Here is a 27,053-nt window from a genome sequence, read left to right on the forward strand (position 1 = left end):
TCCATCATCTGCTGTTAGTAATATAGTTGGTTATTAATATCCTCCATATTAGACACATCAATGTGATGAGGTATATATAATTCAGGCTGGTTTTATTAACTGACAGTTGATGCTATATCCATACAATAGGAGAGACTGGAATTAATCATCTTCAAACTTAAATTTATCACTAAACCAACAGACACCAAACCAGACCGTAGCTGTATGTTCTATAGTTCCTTCTGGTATAATAAGAGTAACACCATATTGACTACAATGATGTACTAAACCACTAGTAGTGACTTCTAACACTGTTAGTTCTCCAAAAATAGCTATTATGAAAGAAACAATTGTATATTATGTTGAAGTCATATTATGATATAATATTAAGTTAAGTGCATTATCATTTCATCAATTTGTTATTACTGAGAACTCTTTACTATATTTATAGATAGAAAAGGTAATAATTTGTATGGTATTCTAACATTTTGTACCTGTAGTTATACCTAGTGATTGTTCTACTGGTTTGCTTTTTGTAAAAATAAAACATGTCTATCATTATATGTATACTGTAATATATGTAAATAAAATTCAAGTGCAATATGTACAGCTGGTTTGTTAATATATTTAATTTAATTTTTGTATTAATGTTTTTCTTTCAGTTGTTGTATACAACAGTTAGAATTATAAAAGTAATCATTTAATACATTACAATATGACTCTAACAATCAAACCAATCATAGACTGTATACAACATGACTCTAACAATCAAAACCATCATAGACTGTATACAACATGTCTCTAACCAATCAAACCAATCATAGATTGTATACAACATGACTCTAACAATCAAACCAATCATAGACTGTATACAACATGACTCTAACAATCAACCAATCATAGACTTGTATACAACATGACTCTAACATCAAACCAATCATAGACTGTATACAACATGACTCTAACATCAAACCAATCATAGACTGTATACAACATGACTCTAACAATCAAACAATCATAGACTGTATACAACGTGACTCTCTACAATTAAATCAATCATAGACTGTATACAAGTATACCAGTAATGAAAATGAAGAGGATAGGAAGTATAATCAAACAACTTCATATAATGATTACCTGCTGTTACTTCAAGGTTACTATCTGATAAACATTCAACACCAGATGTTGTTTTCATTATAAAACCCAGACCTTCACTATCATCTCTCTCATTGTCACCATTTGTAGTCTCACTGTTAACAGAAGTTAATATCACAGTTAAAATGATTGTTGTTTAACTATGTCTGCTGTACATTCAAAGATAATAGTCATAATTGCTGTGGTAACTATACTTTACATTATGTACACTGTACAACACTTATTAGATGGTATGTATTGTTATTACTAATATTATCATTATGGTTATTATATGTGTGTATGCACTTAATTATTATTTCCTGTTCTTATTCATTTCCTGTTTCTGTACTATATAACATGCATGTTTTTAGATTAGATTAGATTTCCTTTTTCATACTATCCAGTACTACCCGAGACTCTGCTCGGCTTTTGCTGTACTATTCCACTTTCTATTCTAAGCTGTGCTACGGACACAACACTTGGCGACGAGGGGGTCCAACGGAAAACGCCAGCATGGCCACTCATGGTAAAATGTCTCCTTTCAACGCGAGTCAAGAACCATGGTCGACTTACAAGGAACGTCTGAATTCTTCTACTTTATCGGCAAACGATATTACGACAGCTGAGCAGAAGCGAGCAGTCCTACTTACAGTATGTGGTTCAGCGACATTCCAAACCGTAAAGAGTCTTGTTCAGCCAGATACGCGTTTGCTACTAAATCGTACGACACCTTATGTACTGTTTCTTCAAAACTACTTCAGTCCTGCTCCATCGTTACCGTCCAACGATACAAGTTTCATTCCACGCAACCAAAACCCAGGAGAGTCAGTAGCTTCATACGTTTCTGAACTCAAGTCTATTGGTGAACATTGCAAGTTTGCAGCACCTACCAGCGGCACACTACTCGAAGAGATGCTTCGTGGATCGTCTGGTGTGTGTGCATCAGGGATTCTAGAATCCAGAGACGATTACTACAAGAGAAACTCTCTTACTTTCCAACCGCATTCGAACAGCGCAACTATGGAAATAGCAGCACGAGACATCAACGATATTTCGTCAAGACCTCACAACCGACCATCATCATCATCACTACAGGAACCGGTTCATTTGGTCGGAAACATAACTAAACCCCCAACATGTCATCGTTGTGGAGGACAACACCGAGCCCCTCAATGTAAATTCTTAGATGCTATATGTCGTGCATGTGAAAGAAAGGTCACATAGCGAAAGTGTGTAGAAGCAGTGGCAAAAGCCATGGGCATACTAATCAGAAAGCAACATCCTCAAACAATGGACAGAGTAAACCACGACACCATGCTCATCTGCCTTAGAGGATTCCCCTTTGTCTGGTTCACAAACCTCAACTCCTCCAGGACTCCCTCTCCCAACCAAGAAGCCTACCCTCTGTTTACATTACCTGGGAAGGTCAACCCAATCACAGTCACTGTCATTGTCAACAAGTCTGAACTAAAAATGGAAGTTTGACACAGGGAGCATCCTTATCAATTGTAAGTGAACACACTTATAATGAACTGTCCCTAGTACTAGGCCCCCTCACTCTCCTCTAATGTTAATTTAGTTCATACACCGGTGAAAAGCTCAAAGTTTTTAGGATCCCTCAATGTACAAGTCCAGTATAACTCTCAATGTCTCACTCTACACCCTTATTAGTGGTACAGGGCACCGGTCCTAGTCTTTTTAGGTCGCAACTGGCTGGAGCACATTAAATTCAACTGGTCTGAAATTCATCATCTCCATGCTCCTATTACCTCTGAACTCGACAAAGTGCGTCAACAAACACACCATTTTTATTTCGGGAAGAACTAGGGTTATTAGAAGAAACAACCGCCTCTATACTAATTGAGCCGCAATCACAACCTCGATACTTCAAAGCACGTCCAGTACCTTACGCTCTCAGAGATAAAGTCGAAGCAGAATTGCAACGTTTACAAGCTTTAAAGGTCATTACTCCGTAACATACTCAGCATGGCAGCTCCCATCGTCCCAGTAGTCAAGCAGATGGCTCCATCAGAATTGTGTGATTACAAAGTCACTATCAATCGAGCTCTCATATTGGACACTTATCCACTACCTCGTTAGAAGACCTATTCTCTGCTCTATCAGGTGGTACTGTCTTCTCTAAACTGGACCTTAGTCATGCATACCTCCAGTTACCTCTAGATGATGCTTCTAAACCTTATACAACCATCAGTACAAACACAAGGTCTTTTCCAATACAACGTCTCCCTTTTGGGATCGCATCAGCTCCATCCTTTTCCAAAGAACAATGGAACACTTCTAAGTGGTCTTTCCAAACGTATGTGTTTATATCGACGACATTCTGGTATCAGGTACTACAGAAGAAGATCATTTACACAATCTAGACTCAGTCCTAACCAGATTAGAATCAGCCGACTCACCCTAAGAAATCCCAGTGCACTTTCAGAGCATCATCCGTGGAATTTTTTGGGTCATGTTATCGACTCCCAAGGCCTACTCCAGCCACTTCTAAAATAAAAGCCATTATTCAAGCCCCAGCTCCCTCAAACGCTACTGAGCTGAAATCATTCTTGGGACTCTTAAACTACTATCACAAGTTTCTCCCAAACCTCTCTACTACTTTAGCTCCGTTACATAAACTGTTACACACAAAACACGCCTTGGACATGTCAGAAGAACAAGACACTGCATTTAAGGAAGCTAAATCACCTCCTTCAGTCTTCATCCTTATTAGTACACTACGATCGTAACAAACCATTACTACTGTCATGTGACGCATCACCTTACGGTCTAGGCGCAGTCCTAAGTCACCAAATGCCTGACGGAACCGAGAAACCCATTACTTTTATTTCTCGCACTTTAAACCTAGCTGAAAAGAAGTATTCACAGCTAGAGAAAGAAGCTCTCGCTATTGTATTTGCTGTGCGAAAGTTACATCATTATCTCTATGGACTACATTTCACTCTTTTACTCTGATCATAAGCCACTACAATACCTACTGATGAATCACGTCAATTCCAATTCTCGCATCATCCCGAATTCAGAGATGGGCACTTACACTTGCAGCATATTCCTACACTATTAACACAACCAGGTACTCAATTGGCATGCAGATGCTTTAAGTAGATTACCCCTACCGGTAACACTACCATATAGGTACCCATCCCAGGTGATATTATATTATTGCTTAACCATTTGTCTTAATCAGTTATACAGGCTAATCACATCAAGACTTGGATAGACAAAGATCCACTACTTTCACGTATTCGACATTCAATTCAAACAGCTTCGACATTATCCGATTCAGAGACTGATCCTACTATTCGCCCGTACATGCAACGTCACTCTGAACTCAGTGTGATTGACGGTGCATTCTCTGGGGATCGAGAGTTGTCATTTCCCTCTGAAGGTAGACACATTATGTTCTACAGCTCCTACATGACACTCAACCCTGGTATAATAAGATGAAAGCCCTTGCACGTTCCTATGTCTGGTGGCCAGGTATTGATAAAGATATTCAAGAAACTGTCAAAAAATGTTCTACATGTCAATTACATCGACCTGATCCACCACAAGCTCCAATTCACCCTTGGGAATACCCTACCCGTGCTTGGGCAAAGAGTACACATAGATCATGCAGGTCCATTCAAAGGTCATATGTTTCTAGTACTAATCGATGCCTATTCAAAATGGCTCGAAGTTCTCAAAGTGAACTCTACTTCCACAGATGTTACAATTGCTAAACTGAGACAAATTTTTCCTACTCATGGTTTACCCAGATCATTAGTATCCGACAATGGTGCAATCCTTCATTAGTCACGAATTCCAATCCTTCATGTCACGTAATGGTATTAAACATACTACTTCATCACCTTACCATCCTCGCACGAATGGTTTAGCAGAACGAGCTATTCAAAACGTTCAAATTGGCAATGAAAAAGCTCATGGGACCAATCGATTTAAACCTTTCACAATTTTTCTACTAACTTATCGTACTACACCTCACTCTAAACGACAGGACTTTCTCCTGCTGAACTCCTATTTAATCGCAAACCCCGTACTTTACTCGATTTACTACATCCTGATGTGCATAAGAAGTTGCTACTAAAAATGATAAATTGCAGGACACACAAGCTAGAAAGAAACAAAGATATTTTCAATGTTTGATGATCATGTTTTTGCAAGGAACTACTCGGCACTGATAAATGGACCCCAGGAACTATTATTGCCAATTACTGGTCCTTTTGTCATATCATGTAAAGAAACAAGACGGTTCAATTCTACGTCGACATGTTGATCAATTACGTCCTCGTTATTGCTCAATTGATCGTCCTCCCGATTCTCACAGTGACGATTTTGAGGATTTTCCTTTAATGCCTAAGCTCTCACCTCCAGCTCCATCCCCTGCCCACCTCCAGTCATACGTCGTTCAACACCTTCCTCACCGTCCGGTGGATCGTTTCGAACCGACTATGTATTTCTCATCTTAGCAGGGAGGAGTGTGGTAACTATACTTTACATTATGTTACATGTACAACACTTATTAGATGGGTATGTATTGTTATTACTAATATTATCATTATGTTATTATATGTGTGTATGCACTTAATTATTATTTCCTGTTCTTATTCATTTCCTGTTTTTCTGTACTATATAACATGCTGTTTTTAGATTAGATTAGATTTCCTTTTCATACTATCCAGTACTACCCGAGACTCTGCTCGGCTTTGCTGTACTATTCCACTTTCTATTCTAAGCTGGGCTACGACACAACAATTGCTATAATTAATTATGATAAAACACAAACTAACACTACTAAGTCTAACAGTAAGTGTACAATCCTTCATAAATTAGAGTATAATTATAGATGGTTTACAACATTTAACTCATATACATAATATGCTGCTTGCTACCAAAATATTCTTCATAGTAGCTATGACAGAAAGTATTTGATGGTGGTATAATATGATATGGTATAAGTCATTTATTTTTATTAGATAAAAGAATCAATCAATTATAACAATGATACTAATATATAGACTTACTTTAACAATGAAGTCTCAGAGTCATCACCTGGAAATATGATACCAAAATGTCCATCACTAGTACATAGTTGGATGTTCAAATTCTAAAACAGTTCTAATGAGATTTTATTATTACAAATTGACTAACTTAAGTTATTTTTCTTCTTTTAACTTTATCCAATATGGTATACTAAGTAATAAACTAACACAACAATCACAAAAAAAGCTCCACTCACAAAACAACTAACAATACAGACCCTATTCATAATGAATTAATTATCATCACATTAGATATACTTCTTACATAATGGTGTTGATACAGTTGGTAAATGGAGTAACCAAGTTGGTGGATGGTTGTCATGGTAACTACATGTATGACACAAACAATAACATTACATGACTCAGGTCTAAACTTAATAATATACAAGTTAATACAAAGTAATTTTTATTTACTATAAGTACCAATTCCCATGTCTGAACCAACTTGAAGGCACTCATTTTATCTAATGTTACTCACCACATAGTTTGAAAAATCTTCCTTACAGCCTGAAATTACAGTCATGGTCTCCTGACAACTTCTAATGACTTGTTTAATTCTACCATATTTATCCAAATATATACATATATTGTATATGTTCCATTATTAGTTAGACATGTACTACTGTTATTAACAGCATATAAACTAGTAGATGAGAGACGATTTATTTCTGACTAATCAAAAAATCTCCAGTGTCATTACTACTTCAATAGCACATCCTTTAGTTTTGTGATCCAGGTAAGAATGTACAGTTTATACTGGAAGTATCCTGTTGATGTATTCTCTGATATGATAACCTCTTGTATATTTTCATATGTATCTAATGTAAGTGAAGATATTATGTAATCATGATAAATATCATCCTAATTAAACTCTGTGTCTACTAATAATTAAAATACTCTTAAATTTACCAACCTCTAATTTAGTTATTTTCTTGTTTTAATTAAAAATTATAACAAGTTTGAATTTTATTGATTATTATTGTAGTAGTAACATGAATACATATAATTTAATAGTAGGTTTAAAAGGTATTATGTTAATAAAACTGTAATTAGTGTTTTCTTACTTTGGTTTATAATATATAATTTATGATCTCCTGAAGACACAGTAACATTACAGTTCCTTTTATTAAGATGAAGTATCACTGACAGATCAATCAATCCACTTTCATCAATAGTAGTTCCTTAATAACTTGATAAAAAGTTATTATTAATACAATTTGATGATAAATTAAATTGTTTGAGGTACTGAAATGGACATGAAATATTGACCTAATTAGTGGGGTGTGGTCTAATTAAAAGTAACAGACAATTCACTAACCTGTATAGTAATTGTCATTAGTATTTTGTTATTAATAATTTGAAGTGATGATGAATTAATATCAAAGATACTTTTCTATTGGAGAAATCAATTATTTAATATTAAAATTAATAAACCAGACTTACTAAACAGTAGTAGATCCATTTCATATGGTTGACTTAGACCAGCTGGATTTCTTATTATACACTATAACTTTATACAGTATGTGATGATCTTCAAATACAGCTACTGATATATTAACTGGAAATGTAGACTTTTGTTATATTAAATGTGGTTATCATTGTCTTGAGTATTATTTCTATATAACTTAACCTGTAGTATCTTCAGACCAAGGACCATTAATAATTATCTCATCACAATATTGTGCTTATTGTCAGGTTATCTGGAGAAGATGGAGGTCCTATATATAAATGAATATAAACATTATCTGATATTCTTCGACTTACCTATCACTGTTAGGAAGACAGTGTTCATAACAGTTTTATACTATTAAACTGCTAATATATACATATCAATTTTAGTACCATCATCTGATAATTGAGCATTAGAAATAGTACATTTAAGTAAGAGCTTTCATTGAAACTAGCGAAGAGACATCGATCATCTTGAACTTTACAATCATTAAATATGCCCGTAGAAAAACATTGTGGTAGTGTCTGTGAAGAAAAAACAGCAGTCTGTCCTACATAGACAGTTATGTTTACAGGAGGACTAATCCAATCCATCATAATCTATAACATATACAATACTAAATATAGTTACTACTAACAAGTAACTTACAACACACATCTGGTCCAGAAGGAGGTGCTGGACAAATAGGGCTGGTCATTACATTGAGCATTAGAACCTACTGGAAATACCAACCAAGCAGGAAAAAAAATCACTAGTAGTCTCAACATGATAGATAGGTAAGAAATTATTCTATAAAACTACTTCAATTGTCTCTTTGTTCAGCAATGTATTTAATGTCCAGTGTATGTTGTTATCATAGCTTGTGATCATTGCTATTCCTACACAGTTATTCCTATTCTTATCTCCTTAAATGGTTTTTATTAGATAAATAACACCCATTTGGTCACTCATAAGTGAATAAACTCATTAATTGTAAGAACAATACTAAGAGTTATTATAATACTGATATAATAACTTATATTTATTGAGTAACACTGTCAATGACAGCTAATTAAATAAAAAAATAAAAAATAAAAATAATAAAATAAAATAAAAGATTATCATTATTTGTATAGTAGTCTATTCTATTAATAGTTTAATTACAAGTATAATTTAAATAATAGTCATCATGTGGATTTAGTAATATATAATAACTTAATAGATGCCTGTATTAGTAGTGATATTAGTAATCTTAAGTTCTAACATCATTACCAAACTACATATGTCCCATTTTGTAAATTGTTAAAAATAAACCATTGTTAGCATAACTGTGTACATTACTTATAAATTATAAGTATTGTACACAATTATGCTAATAATGTTTATTTTTAACAATTTTACAAATGGGACATATGTAGTTTGGTAATGATATTAAGTTATATATGTTACACAAGTATTCTAACAATGTTTTTTTTCAACAAGTTTACAATATGTGACGTGTAGTTTAATAATGATATTACAATATGTAAGTCATATATTATAAGTTATAATATACAACTTACATATTGTAATATCATTATTAAACTACACATGTCCTATTTTGTAAACATGTTAAAATAAACTATTGTTAGTATATTGTATACATTACTGTATAATGAGTTCATTTATAAACAATGAATAAACTGATGTCAACTGTTTACATTGAAGATGTGTTTCTATATGAAATTCTCATTCTTTTGTGAAGTATAGTTTAGAGTAATGTCAAACAGAAGGGACCTATAAGGTAATTAAAAATGAACGATAATTAATTGTTGTACTTTACAGATCTGACAATTTATCATAACAACTGAACTTCAGGATCAACTTCAATATGATAATGTGTTAATATTACCTGTGGAACTAAGGACAGTATTAATGATATAGTATATAGTGATATTACCTAATGAAGTATTGAAATAGTACATTGTCTCATTTTCCAGTACTAGCTCCATTAGTTGCTGATATAGTTACTGTATATATCTCATTAGATATAATGATATCACTTAATAGATAATATATACTAGTACTAGTAGTGATGTTAGTAATGTTAAGTTCTAATATAGTAATAGTATAATAGAGTAATAGGACAACCAGGTAGACTTGGAGGAGGTAACCATGTCAACCACAACGTATGTACAATTTAATGCACTAGTTACAATATTAATATTAGATATATATAACATCAATATTAAGAATTATTACTTAATACCAACATGAGACAACAGCTGCTAAATACAATATTACTAGTTAATGTTACAAGTTTATTGTAATAAATTTAAGAACATTGTGTTAAATAATTTAAAATGAAAATAAAAATAATTGTATTAATCAATTTATTGTAAATATTTTAGTACTGATTACTTAATAAGGAAGAGTATGTCCCAAGTAACATGTATTTTGACATTAATAATAAGATAAGGAGAAAGAAGTAACACTAATAATACTATAAGATAAAATATATGTTATGATATCTCTGTATTGTATATTACATGATTTAATTAGCAGTTGTCTTCAACTTGAGGTTTGTGATGTTAAGTACATTACCAAATATGACATCAGGAGGAATAGGTACTCCGTTGTCACGTCCTAAATAGATATATCAATGATGTCATTATGACATATTATAAATAAAAAATATATGACTTACGTCCATGTGACATTAGACAGAGATCCTCCAGTATCTAAGTTACGAACAGGACTACACCATTACCAGCTGTAACAGGTCCATTGATTGTACTAGTTACTACAACCTTTAATTCTACAAGACAACAATATATAACATGTTACCACACACCCACTTATTACCTATTGTAGTAAAGTTGAACAGTTGAACTGATAAGTTTGTGGACAATTATCATTTCTAATTCTGATCAATCGATTTCATAAACAGTCTCTGGCATTAAGTCAGTATACATGTAATGAGACATACTAGAATTAAAGATTTTGTCTCTAGTATTAGACCAATCTTGACCTGTTTGACAAATTATAGTCAGTCATCTTTTTATTGTTGTATATACCTTGTAGTCAATATTGTAGATGCTGGTCTAGATTCTCAGAGGATGGAATCCACTTCACAGTAGCTTGTAATGCAGTAATGTTTGATACATAGGGTTGTAGAGGAGCATCTGGTTACTTTACTATGACATGATTATTAAGAAATTGGCAGAGCAAACCTGTTGTTTTTGATATAGTAGTATTAGGCTTTGTCCACCCTCTATATTGAGACAGCAACACTTACACTGTATGTGTGTGTGTGTGTGTGTGAGAGAGAGAGAGAGAGAAAGAGAGAGAGAGAGTAACCATACATAATATCACCACAGACAAGGACTTACCTATATCTATTTGAGTTCATTAGAGGTATTATATATATCAGGTTAGATGGTCCTAAGTTACCATGTATATCTTCAGTAGGTGTGGCATCATCATTTTGTACATACACTTGATAACTTAATATATTCTGTCCACCATTTTCCAAAGGTGGTTGCCATGACACACATAAAGAATCAGGATAAGAAGTAAGGTGGAGCATTTTAAACAGCTAATGGAGTTAGAAAGAAGACCAATAGATGAATAGATCCAGAAATGGATACATAACTATGATGTTACAAACACATCCATTACCATTCATAATAAGAAACCTAATAAGAAATTGATGTGTATGTCTTTATATGGACATATACATCAATTAATAAATGGACATATAACACAGTAACTTACAATCAATATCGTTCTTGTTATGATCTGACGTATATGTCCTTATATGGACATATCATTAGATCATCAATATTAAACAATTATGATAGGTTCCATTTGATGAAGTAACAGGTGAAGGAGAAACTGGAGAGGAAGAGAGAAAGAGAGAGAGATTTGTAATCTATTTTGACCTAACATAGCTGACCTTGTACAGTAATATTAACTTTAGAGCTCCTCTCTATACCATTTATATATTTTCTGTTTACACACACATAACTTCCACTGTCTTCTAGTCCTTGAAGATCAAAGTTAACCTCAGTATATGTAGTCCTGAGTATTAACTGAAATATGGAGTGAAGTTATCAGTATCAAGGACTGTCCTGTTTCGTTCCACATTATATTTTCTGGGGTAGGTTTCCCTTTAATGTACAGTTAATAGTGACCATATTTTTCCTTTAGTAGTGTAGCACTAGGAGGAGAGATAGAGTTGATAACTACTGATCTAAAAAAGAGAATGATATTAACAAGAAGTGTAGAGAGTATTAACTTACATTGTACATTAATAGTGATATTGGACATTTTTAATAACACCTGTACACACCATATTTAGTGGATTGACAAATGTAGAGTCCACTAGAGTTTCTTCTTTTGAATGTTTAGTGAAAGATAATGTGTGAGAGGAGATTAGTTGATGCAGTTTGTTAGTGAACTACCAGTACTATTAAACCATTGATATAGTGTGATCCCAGTGTTACCAGGATCTTTACAAGAAAGGGTGAGATCTATACTTCAGTAACATCTGCTATCATATCAGGTCCCCCATCAGGGAGATAAGTGTAGGATTTATAAAGACTATAACTAAGAGATCATGTGACAGATTGTGATATATAGAGATTGACTTACTAAATTCTGCTATAGTGATGTTATATCTCCTGGTGCACTTGCTGAAAGTACATGTCAAGTATCATTATCTTTGAGTACATTGGCAGGATTTAGTAGAATTATTGCATTCTTGCTATCAATAAGAACTTCTCCATTTATATACCATTAGTTAAAGTGTTCCCATTTAATGACCACACTGCATCAGAAGATATCCAGCTCGTCCAAATCCACATTTCAAACAGAGAGGAACATTAAGTGTATTAAACAAATACTTTTATAAGCTGAAAAGAAACATTGATATTGAATAGGACATTGTTTGTCCATGCACACAACCTACAGAAAAAGTAGTATAGTGTGCACTATAACATTTGTTCTTACCTAGCACTAGGTTACTAGTAAGTATGACATGAGTTGCATGATTTTGTAGTATCAGTACATTAGAAATAACAATAATAAAACCTCCATCATACTACCATTAGTTGAAGCTTTAAGCATGACCAGTCATACCCATTGTTATGGTTTAGTGTTAATGAATTCATTGGTGCTATAAATGCTTCAGCAGTTGAAAGATACAGTTTAATTTTATGTCACTGTGATTGTCACATATAACAATGCAATAACAAAACATACCTCATTACATAGTTACATGTGATCAAAATCCATGCCCCCCCGGTATTGATGGGATTGTCCTCACTAAATTTGATACCATTTAATGATAAGGTATGTCTAAGATGTGTTCATCTGACTCCATCCACTGATGATAAGGGACATGTATGACTAATTAAGGTGATCCTCTAATACTGACTCTACCCTTTCTTTCCAGGTTGGTGCTGCTATTAGTATAACCTATACTACTGGTCCAACCATAGTATTTGTTAGTATTGGACAAACTTATCAACATTTGTGTACAATAAATATACAAGTTGTTGTCTTATCTTTGTTAAAATGAAGACTAGTATGATATAACTATCTTGTGGTGATTAAAACAATTAATGATATTTCCAATTAATAAAATTAATTTAAAGAAGCTGACTTATTTAGAAATATATAATCTATTATTGTATTTGACATGTGCAATGTAGATATATATTAAAAAACATCAATATTAATATTCATATTAATACTAAACATGTGACATCAGCTACTAATACAATATTATTGAGAATTGTTAACAAGATTATTGTAATAAATTTAAGAGCATGGTGATAAAAATTTAAAACAATCAGATAGAAGAAAGAAGTAACACTAATAATATGTAAGATAAAGTATGTTGTAGTACCTTAATATATACATTACATTTTATAATTATATTCATAAATATATTATACTGTACTGTTCACTATGATGTCCATTAACTATTACATAAATCCATACTTTACAACACACAGATGTTACATGGTAGAGATCTTTCTCATCAAAGACAGTTTGTTCATCAGATGGAGAGGGAGTTAACTATTAATAACGATATTAAATTATTGATTATAACTTTAATATTATATACCTCATACTACACAATGGTTGTTGATGATGATGTTTTAGCAACGGGGTCAACGGTTAATCTAAAGTTAACATATAACATGTAACATTAATGACAATACAAACACTTTAATAGTAAAGGATACTACATACACAGTTCATCAATAGACTAATATATTAATATAATATATTACACTTTCAGTGGTACTTCAGAAGAAGGTTTTTTCCATACTGATGACCCTACATGGAATTTACAAGATGTCATACATATATAAAAAGATCTACATTATAGATATTTTGTGTTCTCCTCTATCTTATTCTTATTGAAGAGAGGATTGCTAAATTTATAGATATCCTTACAAGGCAACATGTCTTGTGAATTTGTATAATGACATTCATTACAAAAGAAGCGTGTACACCATCTGGTTCTTCCAGTGGCCCGTGGTTGTTCGATACAATAAAAAAATCACTATTAGTGGACCTTGTGGTTTATAAGTACTATAAGAGGGAGAACACAAATAAATGTTATGCAATAAAGTTATACAATATATACAATATGTATGACCAAAACAGTGATAGAATAAAATAACAATCTAGAGTTGGTGATACATATTACATATTACTTAGTGGTTGTAAAATTTTGCAAACAACAAAGGTACTTCAGAAGAAGGTCTTTTCTATAATGATGTCCTACATGGAAATTACAAAATGTCACACACACACAAGCATAAACATAAAAGATTCTACATTGTAGATATGTATTCTTCTTTATATAATATTTATAGAGAGGGATGATTGTTAAATTTAAAGATATCCTTATCAGGTAACATGGCTTGAGAATTTACACACATGATACTTATTACACAAAGAGACAGACATGAGTACATACCATGTTGATTCCTTCCGTGGTTGTTGCTTAGATTTGGTTGATAACTAGCTAATAGAGTATTTTGTTTATAGGTTTCTGTAAGATGAGAGAACATAACATATGTCAATAGTTATATACTCAACTAACTTAATATCATGTTTTTTGATGTGGGGAAATTGAGGTAATAATTTCATCATTCTACCACCAATATTGCTTAAAGTTTTATCTTCTTGTTCTCCAAGAACATCACAAATTTGTCTTAAAAATTGGACTGGATTTTATCATTAGCAACAATTTGTCTCTGTAACTCTCTCAACTATTTTGCTAGCTTTATCATATGCTGTACCATTATACTTGTTATATCATTCTAACATGTGAAGGTAATAACTCTTATCAGCAATAAGACTGTTAACAATACTAAGGGGATCAGCTTCAATAGCATTACAAAGAATAGCAGAATGGACTTGAAATATCTCTGATGGATCACCATTGATAACAAAAGTAGAAAAGAGGTAATGATTATTAAATTTACTAAATTACTTTACCAGATGGACATGGTATGTGAATGTACACATGATACCCATCATAAAAATGGCGCTATACTCTATGTAATTCTTCTCGTGATGTTGCTTAGGATTAATGAAATGATATTTGTATGAACTTGCCATATCAATTAGACCAATTTTACACAGAGCATTAACTAGAGGGTCCAGTGGCTTGTAAAAATTATTACTCTCCATAGAAGGAGTACTTTCTCTAGTACATGACATTGATTCATAATATTTGTTTCAATAGTATGAAGTTGACCAACTGTTAATTGAAGCTGCAATCCAAAATTAAACCATTTTCCTTTCAATGATCTTCACTTGTAATTACACTAAATATCTCTACAAACAATGGATCTGTTTCTAGAAAGATGTATTTATATAATTAATATGATATATTATATTTCTCTATACCATTAGATATTACATCTGTTTCTGATTCAGATGGTAAAGGGGGAGATTGGGACAAGGGAAGACCAATGGTATCTGTGAATTTGATAATAGTATTTTTTAAAAATGAATATACAGAACAAGAAGGATATACCTGATTTTTCTAGAGTGATTGTAGCTTTAGCAGGAGGTAAGTAACATCATTGAATTGGCAGTTACCTTTTGGCTTATTGCACTGTTTATATTTTTTGTAGGTTTAAACTCCAGTCGAAAACGAGGAGGATCGGACAATTGTTCTTCCAATAGTTGGAGCATCTCTACATCGTCATTGTTACTTCTCCACCTTCACAATCCATCATCTTATAGTAATCAATGGACTCCTCTGATATCTGTCATATAACAGAAAAATTATTATAATCAGGCAGGAGGAAGATTATATTTTTAGAAATTTTATGTACTTTTAAATACACTATTGCTTACATATTCAGAACAACTCCACAGTATGACCAGTTCCAACCAATTATATTATCAGGCTCAAGTGAGAGATAAACATGACCACTATCAGTGAACTGCATTTGTTGTAAAGGAAATGACTGTTTATAGCCTTCTCTATGACATTGTTCCTCTAACATCTGTTATATATTTATGTCCCATGATTGAGACATAAATAGTTTAAGACTGACCTTTCATGCAACCTTTCTGTTTGTACAAAAAGCTAAATTCTACAAATAAAGTATCATCTTCTCTCTATCATCTCGAGCTATGAAATATTTCTTTGGTATCTCTCTATATGTACTGCCTTTAGTAGCAATACCAGTTAGAACAAAAGTGAGGAGCAACAACTTTAACCAGATCAGACTCAATGGTTATTTGGTGTTCATAATTTTGTTTTAAAATAAAATACTTTGTCATTTAACACACATTCATCATCTGCTGTTAGTAGATATAGTTGGTTATTAGTATCCTTCATATTAGACACATCAATGTGATGAGGTATATATAGTTCAGCCGGTTTTATTAACTGACAGTTGATAAATATCCATACAATAGGAGAGACTGGAATATGATCATCTTCAAACTTAAATTTATCACTAAAACAAACAGACACCAAACCAGACAGTAGCCATATGTTCTATAGCTCCTTCTGGTATAATGAGAGTAACACCATATTGACTACAATGATGTACTAAACCACCCATATTAGTGACTGTTTAGTAGAGTCAGGTTTTCAAAGATAGCTAATGTAAAATAGAAATTACAAATAAATGTTAAAGTCACATTGAAAACATGTCATTTTCTTATGCCCTAAGATTGTTTATGGACCACTTGTTAGGTATATATAGTCATTTCATACATTGTTCACTATTGTTGTATGGAACTTTTGAGAGTGACAAATAAAATAACTAATACATACATTCTAACTAATAAATTTAATTCTCGAGCACTTATAAATTTTCTCCGACTGATCAAAGCATGTAAGTTTTAAACTCAATAATCTACATGTACCATAGCTTCTGCCACTTCTCCAATCTTCAAAATAAGCAAATATAATAAACTCTATTCCTTTACAACAGCAACAACAGTATCATCAAAATAATCTTAGGACAACTTTTATAATTATAATTTGTTAATAGTGAAAGGATCAATGCTAAGATCAATGGGCGTGGAAGATGAAGCTCAGATGAGACAAATACTACTTCAAACAAGCAATGATGGATAGATAAACAACATCAACATCAAATACATACTATACATACACGCACATAGATATATATATATGTGACCCTGATTTGCAAAAAGGGACCACTTATGTCAAAACATCAGTGACCTGATTTGTGAAATAACACATTGTTTTCAAAAACAGTTTTGCATACATATAGGATAGTTATGCATATATAAAAACTGTATATATACAAAAATTGGTTTTTGAGATGTTTTATCAGTGTTTTTTCTTTCACAAATTGGGCCACACTGTTTTTGACAGAAGTGATATTTGAAATAATATAGGACATACTATTATTACCTTTTATCATTCCATATTCCAATTCTAAGTATTTTTCATTTTGTGATATTCCAATTACAGATGGTATCTTATTTTCAGAGTTAACAGATGGAATATGATGTATTGTAGAATTCTTGTGATGAGAGGACTAATGTCAAAAAAGTAAACAAGAGTATAATATTAAATTTAATCAGTATAATATATTTGAAATGAGAATAAAGGCATAAAACCTTGTTGATCACTTTAATAGCTTCATCATGTGCAAATTTATATGTGTCCTTATAAAGGCCTTATAGCTGTACTTAGATTTATATATGGCTAGCCTAGAAGCTTCAAAACTTGATTAGCCACAGTTAGTGTTCACAGTTAGAAATTGTTGGTTATCATGAGGTTAATCTATGTGAAATAATTTTATTAATTGCCATCAAAGTTGTATACAATAACAAACACATGGCATACAGATTGTTCAGAAATACACTTGTACACATCCACATACTTAATATAGTACTATTCTGTAGTCCTACCCTCAGAATCAACACACACTCATAATGAGTTACATTTTTTGAATAATGGCATGCCACAACATATTATACCTTTTTCTAACTCTGACTCAATTGTGGATTGATTCAAATTTTTTTGTTGTTTTGTCTTGTGAGTTTTTTCAAGGTTTTTGAGAGATGTTGTCGCTGTCTTGTTGATATCCTATTTTTTACAGTTTGTTAGTGATGTTTCAATCTACCAAAAAAGTTATAACACTTGAATATAATATCTCAGTATATATACTTGTCAGGTAATGCTGATCTCCCAGACTATGTACTTACTTTTTGACTTTTTACTTTTTGTAACTGTACTTTGATTTCGAAAACACTTGTGGTTCTTGTGATGGACTTTTAAGAGTCTTGATATTACAACTTCCTATAAGGAGATAATGAATAATACAAAGTGTGACAAATGTACAACTTCTGATGAGTTTTTATTGACTAGTTCAGATACTTCAGCATCACATTATAACTAAATTGATACTACATTTAACAGTTAGCACTATGCTGTTGCTGTAATCAGACACCTCAGCCAATGGGATTAATGTAATTTATTATTAACCCATGGAGGCTCATAGATTAACTACACTTGTATCTTGCATATATAGATCTCTTGCCTCAACAGTCTAGCTTATATGTGTACTACATATTTTTTTACTGGAAATTCATTTTGATGAAGCTTCAATGCATCAAAACTAAATTGCACAAATATGGCCATAAGTTGGAAGAAATCATGAAAATAGAATCTGATGTAATAAGTTTGACAACAAGCTTTGAGGTCCCACAGATAAAAACTAAATAGTGTAAATAGACTATAAAACTGACTATATAGTATATTAGTATACAAATACTTACAGCAGTGTCAGCACTGGTATCAGCAGTCCTACATAATAATATATAATAATGCCAGTATTTCAGACAATGGAGTTGAATTTATTACAAAGTATTCTCACTCTTTAGTTTTCTTCCCATTATATTTTTTATTGTATCTTTTCCCACAGCAGACACAAAAGAATACAATGATCAATACAATTATAATAATAATTATTATTATTATAACTGCAGAAACCATAAATATATATAAAACTAGAGAGAGAGAGGAGACGAGAGAGAGAGACGAGAGAGAGAGAGAGAGAGAGAGAGAGGAGAAGAGAGAGAGAGTTTCCATCACTTCATAAACCACTTTTTCTTTTTTATACAATTTAAAAATGTACTAGATTAATAGAAGTATAAATACTATCACAAATATATGTACAACTACTCTAGCTACTATTGTGATCCATCCAGGATATATATATGATTATAAGTATAATATGTACTAGTTGTAGAACTTGTTACTTGGAATGTCACTTGAAGTAGGAATAACAGATGAGGTTGGAAAGACAGCTGAAAATTAAATAAGAGCTACTATATAATGTAGATTATAGATGATTATAATTAATGATACATTTCTAATCATTATGTCATTACCTGTTCCATAAATAGAATTAACAGATGTACTAAATACATCACATTGTTGTTGTTTGAGGTGTAGGCTGTATAGTTGTTACACATATTATATGTACCATTAGGAATCCACTCATTATGACAATCAATAACTCCCTTTGGTACTCTAGTAGTGATACTATAATCATTAGTGACTAAAGTAAGTGTAATGTAACAATATTGAGAGTTAGAACCATTAATGAAATACGACATTGAAAAACACTCAACACTATTATCACTAGTAAAGTGATCTAATCCTTGAACTTCATAAGTACCTAGTAATGATAGTCATTACATTATGAATATAATTATTAATATATCACATTACATTCCAAAAAGTTGACTTACTTTGAGTAAAAATTGTATTTTGAACTAATTGTTTTCTCCTGCATATTTCCCAGGTTCATAATCATTTAATGTAATCATTTCCAAAATAGTGAAAATTCTGAACTACCGCATTCGCCAATAACAGTTATACTGTCATGTAAAATGATTACGGAACTATATTACTCTTTAAAACCATGTTCATGAAGTTAGTATAGTTTGACATATATATGAGCATAAGTACTTTCCTGTCCTGGACAGTTTTGTGTACTTCTATTATAGTAATAATATAATAACTTATCTATTATTCTTATAAATAAAATGACCTTAAATATAATACAACAGGAGACATTTCCATTGTTAATTTACTAACTTTTGTTATTGCATTAACAGATAATCCAGGGGGAGGAGCTAAGATATATATAATTAATATATTATAATAATTTAGTTATACTTACGATAAGGTATTGGTCCCCAGTCCAATATGTACAAAAAAAAGTATTACGATAATTAATGTACCAGCATAAGTTATAACTGATATATTAACTAGTCTATAATGATCTAAATATTGTGACTTAACACTCCATGTATTAGTATTAGTAATGTTCTCAATTCAATGGAGTATCATTGATATATCCTAATGTATCATATATGTAATAATGATGTCATCTAATACAAATGAGGATTCCATATAAATGTTATAATGGACTATTAGCATCTTTGATATTGATATTATTTACTGGATCTAAAACCTATAATTGTAGAATGGTAACTATTTAATTAACTAACTATCTACTTACTCTGGACTTCTAGTATAGCCTCCTTAGATTTTACATAAGGACTGGCCAAACTTCGACAATATATAATAGCTCCATTATCATGCTTGTTAGTTCCAAAGTACAAATAAAATGACAGTAAGTTCCATTACGAGGACCACTGCAGTAAATTGTGATGTCATTTGTACCTTGTATGACTCTTATATTGTCCTTACTACAGTTTATAGCATAACATGATATGGTTAAATTGTAGCACCTACAGTACTATTGATTGAGACTGGATTTTCTCTACAAACTCTAAACAATTGTAAACGGAATGATAAAATTGACTACTGCAAAGAGAAGTAGTTTCTACTACCAACAAGACTGAACTGAAGAAAAAGATAGCGAAATGTGATGAACACCAAAGATAAGATAGCCATTTGATGCAATACGGCTAGGAGGTGTTGCTACGTTTTCGTAGACAAGTATAATATTATATTCTTAGCCTCGTACTTTGCGAAGAAAAGAACGCATGGTAACTACTGTTTGCGCATGCGTTTAATTTCTTTGGAAATAGTATACAACTATGATGTAAAATTCTTTAACCGCAATGTTAGAATATTGATAGAAAGTTTTCTTCTGCTATATTCTATGCTTTTAAACAGCTAGAAAGCCAAATCTATCTATTAAAAAGGAGACAACTCTTGTTCGATGAAGCTATAACATGACAGAAAAGATGTCTTTGTGTGGTCCCAACAGTACTAAACATGTTTGTTGCTCTTTTTTACTTTCGTTAAATCTCTGCAGAACCAACAAAACTCGACTAGCCATGCCTAGTGAATGAAACGTCATCAATATAAACCCAGTCATTTTACTCGCCATTTAATGTAAAAATGTTGTAATTGTAATGTCAGAGTATCGCGTAAATTACAATAATTACGCGCATGCGCAAGCAGTAGGCTACGTATATACGAGGTTATCTATGATGTCATTAATTAGGGTGTGGTCATTAATTTTGCTAACTGAGCAAATACCAATACTATGTATCATGGTGATATGGACTAAAGATGAACAATAGATTTCATTCGTTTGAGTTGGTGAGCGTCTATTGATAAAATACGATATCTCTCTTTATTCTTACTTTATAAACAGGAGGGTCACTCCATCTCAAGTAGTAGATGCTACTAAAACTGTCTTCCATACTATTTTACTACACAGATCAACAGGAAAGGTAGTCTACCTATCCACTCTAATAGTAGTTGTGATAATATCGTTCTCTCTTCTCTCTTCTTACTCAGTATAAATACAGTTCTCATAAATCCAGGGACATTCTCTGTAGGTTCTGTTGGTATTGGAAGATACAGACTGTCCTTCCATGGAGTTCACCTATGTACGATTAGCATCACAAGACTTGGATCATTGGTTATCAGGAGAAGTACATGGATTTGTATCATCACTATGTCAACAAGGATTAGGATCTAGAATAGGAAAAGTGAGCGAATTAGCCACACCCAATTTATTGAGTGAGACCACACCCTTTTCTCTAGATCTCATTAGAGTTCTTTGAGCTTAAGAAAGGACGTTGGTGGTGTACCAGCAGAAAACTAGTAGTTGGGAAAACATGGCAACTAATTCTACATGTAGTGGAGATTAAGACAGACTCAGGTATCATGTTTGTGGGTGTGGTCACTAATTATATTGCACACCTTTTTTTAGATTGGATACAACATCAGAAGAAATTATCAGAAGGGTTATCAGAAATTGTATGTTAATATGTGTGTCACATGATATGTCACATGATTCGTTATAGATACTTCTAATATCACAAATTGTAAACAGACCAGAATATGTTCCCTCGAAATCCAACTCTTGATAACCTGTCAAACGTATGTTTGAAACTCGTTTCTCAGAAATTCAACCTTATCTTCATAGGGTAAGTGGATGTGACATTATGGTTCTGTTGTCATAGCAACAAATTAGGTATTTTATGAGTTGCCAACAGAGACGATGGCTGGTACTGTAAGGAAATTAATAAGGAAACACTTTTGCTTTACTAGTTAATTGTGGGTGTGGTCATTGTAGACCACATGTAACCAGATATACTAAGAGTGGGGGGTGGTTTCAGAACCAAGTTAGAGCTGACAATTGAAAATAATAGTTATTTGTGAATCATATTTTATGTTTGCTAGTGTGGTTAATAATAGTAAACAGATGAGTCTAGTTTATCAATTGAGTCATATTTTGTCTATAATAATAGTAACGTTTTTGAATGTACAACAAATGGTAGAATAAAAGGATCTTTTACAGTTGAGAAAATTGATGAAACACTATCAGGATATATTCTAGAGAGAGAGGGAGGGAGGGAGGGGGAGAGAGAGAGATGAGAGAGAGAGAGAGGGAGGGAGAGAGAATATCTATATAGGAGAGGGTTGATACTTACAAGTACATTTTGTGTGACTTTTGATTTTTGACAGAGTGTGGTTAGTTTTATTGTGACATTGTTTATGAACAATTAGAGCACAATCTATAAAAGAAAACAATTAAAGATTTACTAAATAAAAATTTTAAACAATTCATTAAACAACAACAATAGCTAGTCTACTAACTAATACATGTACAAACTACCATACTCTATTAAACTAACTATTAATAATATCTATTAAATTACATACTATCAGATTAATATAACTTGTAGAATTTTAGTAATTTTTCCAATCACATCTATTTAATTTTATTTTATTTGTACTACAAAATGTTATAATTATAACAGTAGTCAATTAATTTACTAAAATAATAGATATTATTAATAATAGACTTAAAAGATCTGTTTAAATAAGATAATGTCTATAATACAAGTACTAACCTCTACATATGTAACATTGTTTGCAAAATAGACCAGTAACCTTGTCATGACAGACACTGCAAAGATGCTTCCTATGAGAGAGACAGAGAGAGGGAGGGAGGGAAAGAAGGAAAAAGATTTATCAGATGGATATATAGATAGATAGTAAAGAGAAAGAGAAGGATTATAGAGGTACCATTAGATGAACACTCACCCTTTAATATGTTGTAGCAGTAAAGGTGTGGTCATTATAAAACATGAAGTTTTAGGTATAATTTGTTAACTGTTTTCTTAATTAGTAGCGTGTACTGTATTCATAGCTACTATATGTCTCTTGTGTGTCCCTTCCATTATCTCATAAATTAATGTAGAGCTAACTGTCCATGATGATGTAGTCACTGGATAGATAGAATAATAGAAATGGATTGATGAATAATGGTAACTAATAAATGGACAGATAGATGATTAAATGGATCTATTAAAATATAAATGGATTTATAATGAAGTATAATGGATAGATAAATGAATGTGGTCATGAAATGGACTGATTTATGAATATGTGATCTAGACAAAATGGATCAACTATTAGATATAAATGGATGGACTCTTACTTACTTGGAGAGTCAGTATCATAACTTCTAACACTGAGTGTCATAGAAGTCTTTTCATTTTATCCATCAATATTATTGTGTCTAATTTTAAGAGGTCATCCTCTAACTAGAGCTAGTCCTCTAAGATATGACTGATAAGATGGGAGATTAGGGTGGGATGGAGTGCTTATAACAGGTGTTATTGATTCCAATTGTTCATAGGACTCACTCCGACGCCAAGTGGGAGGGGGACTTCTCTTTTAATTTTTGGAGGTGTGTCCTCTTCTTTTTCTTCCTCAGGTTCATTAATCACAGGAAGCTCAGTACTCCATTGACGAGAATAGATCCTCCATTAAGGGAGGGTGTGGTCATAGATATTTGACCATTAGAGGGTGTGTGGTCATAGATATTTGACCATAGCAGGAGGTGTGGTTATAGGAATTTCACCATTATGTGGACGGTTGTGGTTAGAGGATTTGCCATCAGTGGAAGTGGGTTATAGGAGTTGGCCATCAGGGGAAGGGTGGTTAGAGGAACTTGATCATCAGTGGGAGGTGTGGTTACAGCATTTCATCATTACTGGGAGGTGTGATCAAAGATTCGTCATTTGATATAGGCCTATTGGATACTCTCAACAGGTTCCTGAAATGAGAGGTCAATAATATTGATAATTTATAACTATTAATAACTTACAATAATTAAAGGAACTACTTGTTCACTTGATTCTCTCTCTGTGTGATTTTGATCTAATAATTGGCAGCCTAACCAGGGCTCACTCTCTTCTCCTTTCTCTTCACCTATGTCATCATTACCTGTAAACTAATGATTTTAATTATTAACTAGCCAAGTAGGGACACCCCTCTCTCTCACTCTAATCATTACCTCCACTTAATACATCCTCAAGAACAATCTCTTGTTTGTACAGTAAACTCAGAAAGATGTAAATTTCTTAACAAAGAAAGAACTCCTTCAGTTACACTACTAGCTAATTTCTGAAATCCTATACAAAACAACAGAATAATACAATCTACAAAGAAATATCCCAGCTGGTACTAATATCAAAAACTTTATTACATAGAATTATTACATTAAATATAGTACTATAATATTTGTATGTATTCTATTACTATATGTACATGGAAATGTAGGTTGTATACACCCACATATGTAGATATAGTAAACTCTCTCTTAGAAGTTTCGGTGTTTGGTTTGTACTTATAAATAAATTAATCAACTTAATTACCTGGGTTCCTCATTCTCTGTGAGTGGGTCCATTATATCAACATTAGCTTCCAGTGATCTGGTGACCACTACGAGACACGACAGAGCAGAAGATGGGGGTGTGGTCTGATCCCAATTGATAACCACACCTCGATCTGCCATCAGTAACAAATGAAGCGTCAACCTATTGCAGACAATAAATTAAGTATTGTGTTCTATGGCAACCTACTTTCATAATCATCCAATCGACCTGCAGATGACATGTGACCTTTTCATGTTTACTTTAACACTAACCTCTATACCAGGAGAACAATCTGGCCATTGTACAAGTAGACTACAACTCTGAATATTGGTATAGGAAGAACAATCAAAATGATACATACATAGAATAGACAAATAGTAAGAGGAAAAATGGACTATAGTTGAATGAAAGGACTTATAGTTGGATAATATGGACTTATAGTTGAAGTGGAAATGGACATTTGGTAGACTTAAATAAAATGGACATACTAGTTTATCGTCATTAATTCCAATGTCATTGATGGTAACTATTTGAAAGTCTGGTAATGATGTATCTGGAAGTAGCCTCTTCTAGCTTGAGTTCTGTCCATTGCTATGGCAACTAGAGTGGAATGCATTAATGAGATTGTTATCATAGTGACCAAAAATAAAAAAGTACCAAAGTTGATGTAATTATGTTATCAATATAATTATATTTATCAATAATAATTACTTACTATTTGTTTACTTTTGAAAACTATTATATAATTATTTCATTGCTCAATTGTAATTGTCTCAATTAAAGGGAACAACCTCACATTTAATAAACATGATAACTAATTGATTATTATCGGGACTTGTAAATTAGCAGTTAATTAATGATAAGTAACAATATATACATCATTATGGATTATATTAATAAATTATTAATACCTATGATGTAATAATGGTCGTGTGTTAATTATACAATAATTACTTACTTCTTTCCCCTTCAAATGGAGTGATCTCCTTAGCTGGGTGATTGAGTTCTGATAAAATCATGTGAAACTGATGGTAATTGCAATTCGTGACATGTCAGCCATTCTTGTAACAATGTCCTGTTCTCTGCTGGAGTCCTCTTTGTAGCTCTGTTCTTTAGTTTTCCATCAAAAAATACAAGATGGGTCACTAAACCATATATATGTTATAAGCAAAGATATTGTCAGGACTAAGCCATGTTGGGTTCACAGCTAATCTAGAGAGAAGAACGAGGGAGGGAGGGAAAGTGGGAGGGAGGGAGGAGAGGACAGTTCAAAGTATAGATAGAGAAATTGGCACCAAAAGAAGGCCTAGATTGTAACCACGCCCCTAACAAAAGGGGCCACACCTTTCATCAATTTGCAATCTCTATAGTGGGGAGGAACACTAATGTCAGTGATGGAGGGCCAGAGAAAAACGACCAGACGCTCTCAGAGTGAGGAGAATTGAGTCACCAACATCTCACTCACCTTGTCAACCACCCAGGTAAAAACAAGGGAGATGTTCTACAAAGAGTAGGGGAACAATATTTTCTTTTTAGTTCTAAAAGTAACTTTCAATATGATGTAAGACAAGTTGAAGTCAGGGGAAGGAACGAGAGAGACTATAATAAAGTGGTCTTTTTCTTACCTTTGAACAGTTTGTAGTAGTAGTTGTAATGATGGCTCAAACAATTGTTACATTTAATAGGTTAGATATAGTGTCCTTGTTGTGTGTGTATGTGTGTATTGTGTGATATATCTGTCTGTCTTTATAGGAGACCTCCTCGATTGTTCC

The 27,053-nt window shown here is 32.6% G+C and overlaps 1 protein-coding gene across 1 annotated transcript in view; it reads left to right on the forward strand.

Annotated features, from left to right (window-relative positions):
* The first annotated feature begins 1,626 nt into the window (after positions 1–1,626).
* Positions 1,627–27,053, forward strand: part of LOC121391325 (serine/threonine-protein kinase Sgk1-like) — a 41,449-nt gene continuing 16,022 nt past the window's right edge. The window contains 2 exon segments of the mRNA XM_041522990.1: positions 1,627–2,287; positions 4,322–4,522. Coding sequence (XP_041378924.1) covers positions 1,627–2,287; positions 4,322–4,522 — 862 coding nt within the window.

Source organism: Gigantopelta aegis, unplaced genomic scaffold (genome assembly GCF_016097555.1).
Source record: "Gigantopelta aegis isolate Gae_Host unplaced genomic scaffold, Gae_host_genome ctg2103_pilon_pilon, whole genome shotgun sequence".
NCBI lineage: Eukaryota > Metazoa > Mollusca > Gastropoda > Neomphalida > Peltospiridae > Gigantopelta > Gigantopelta aegis.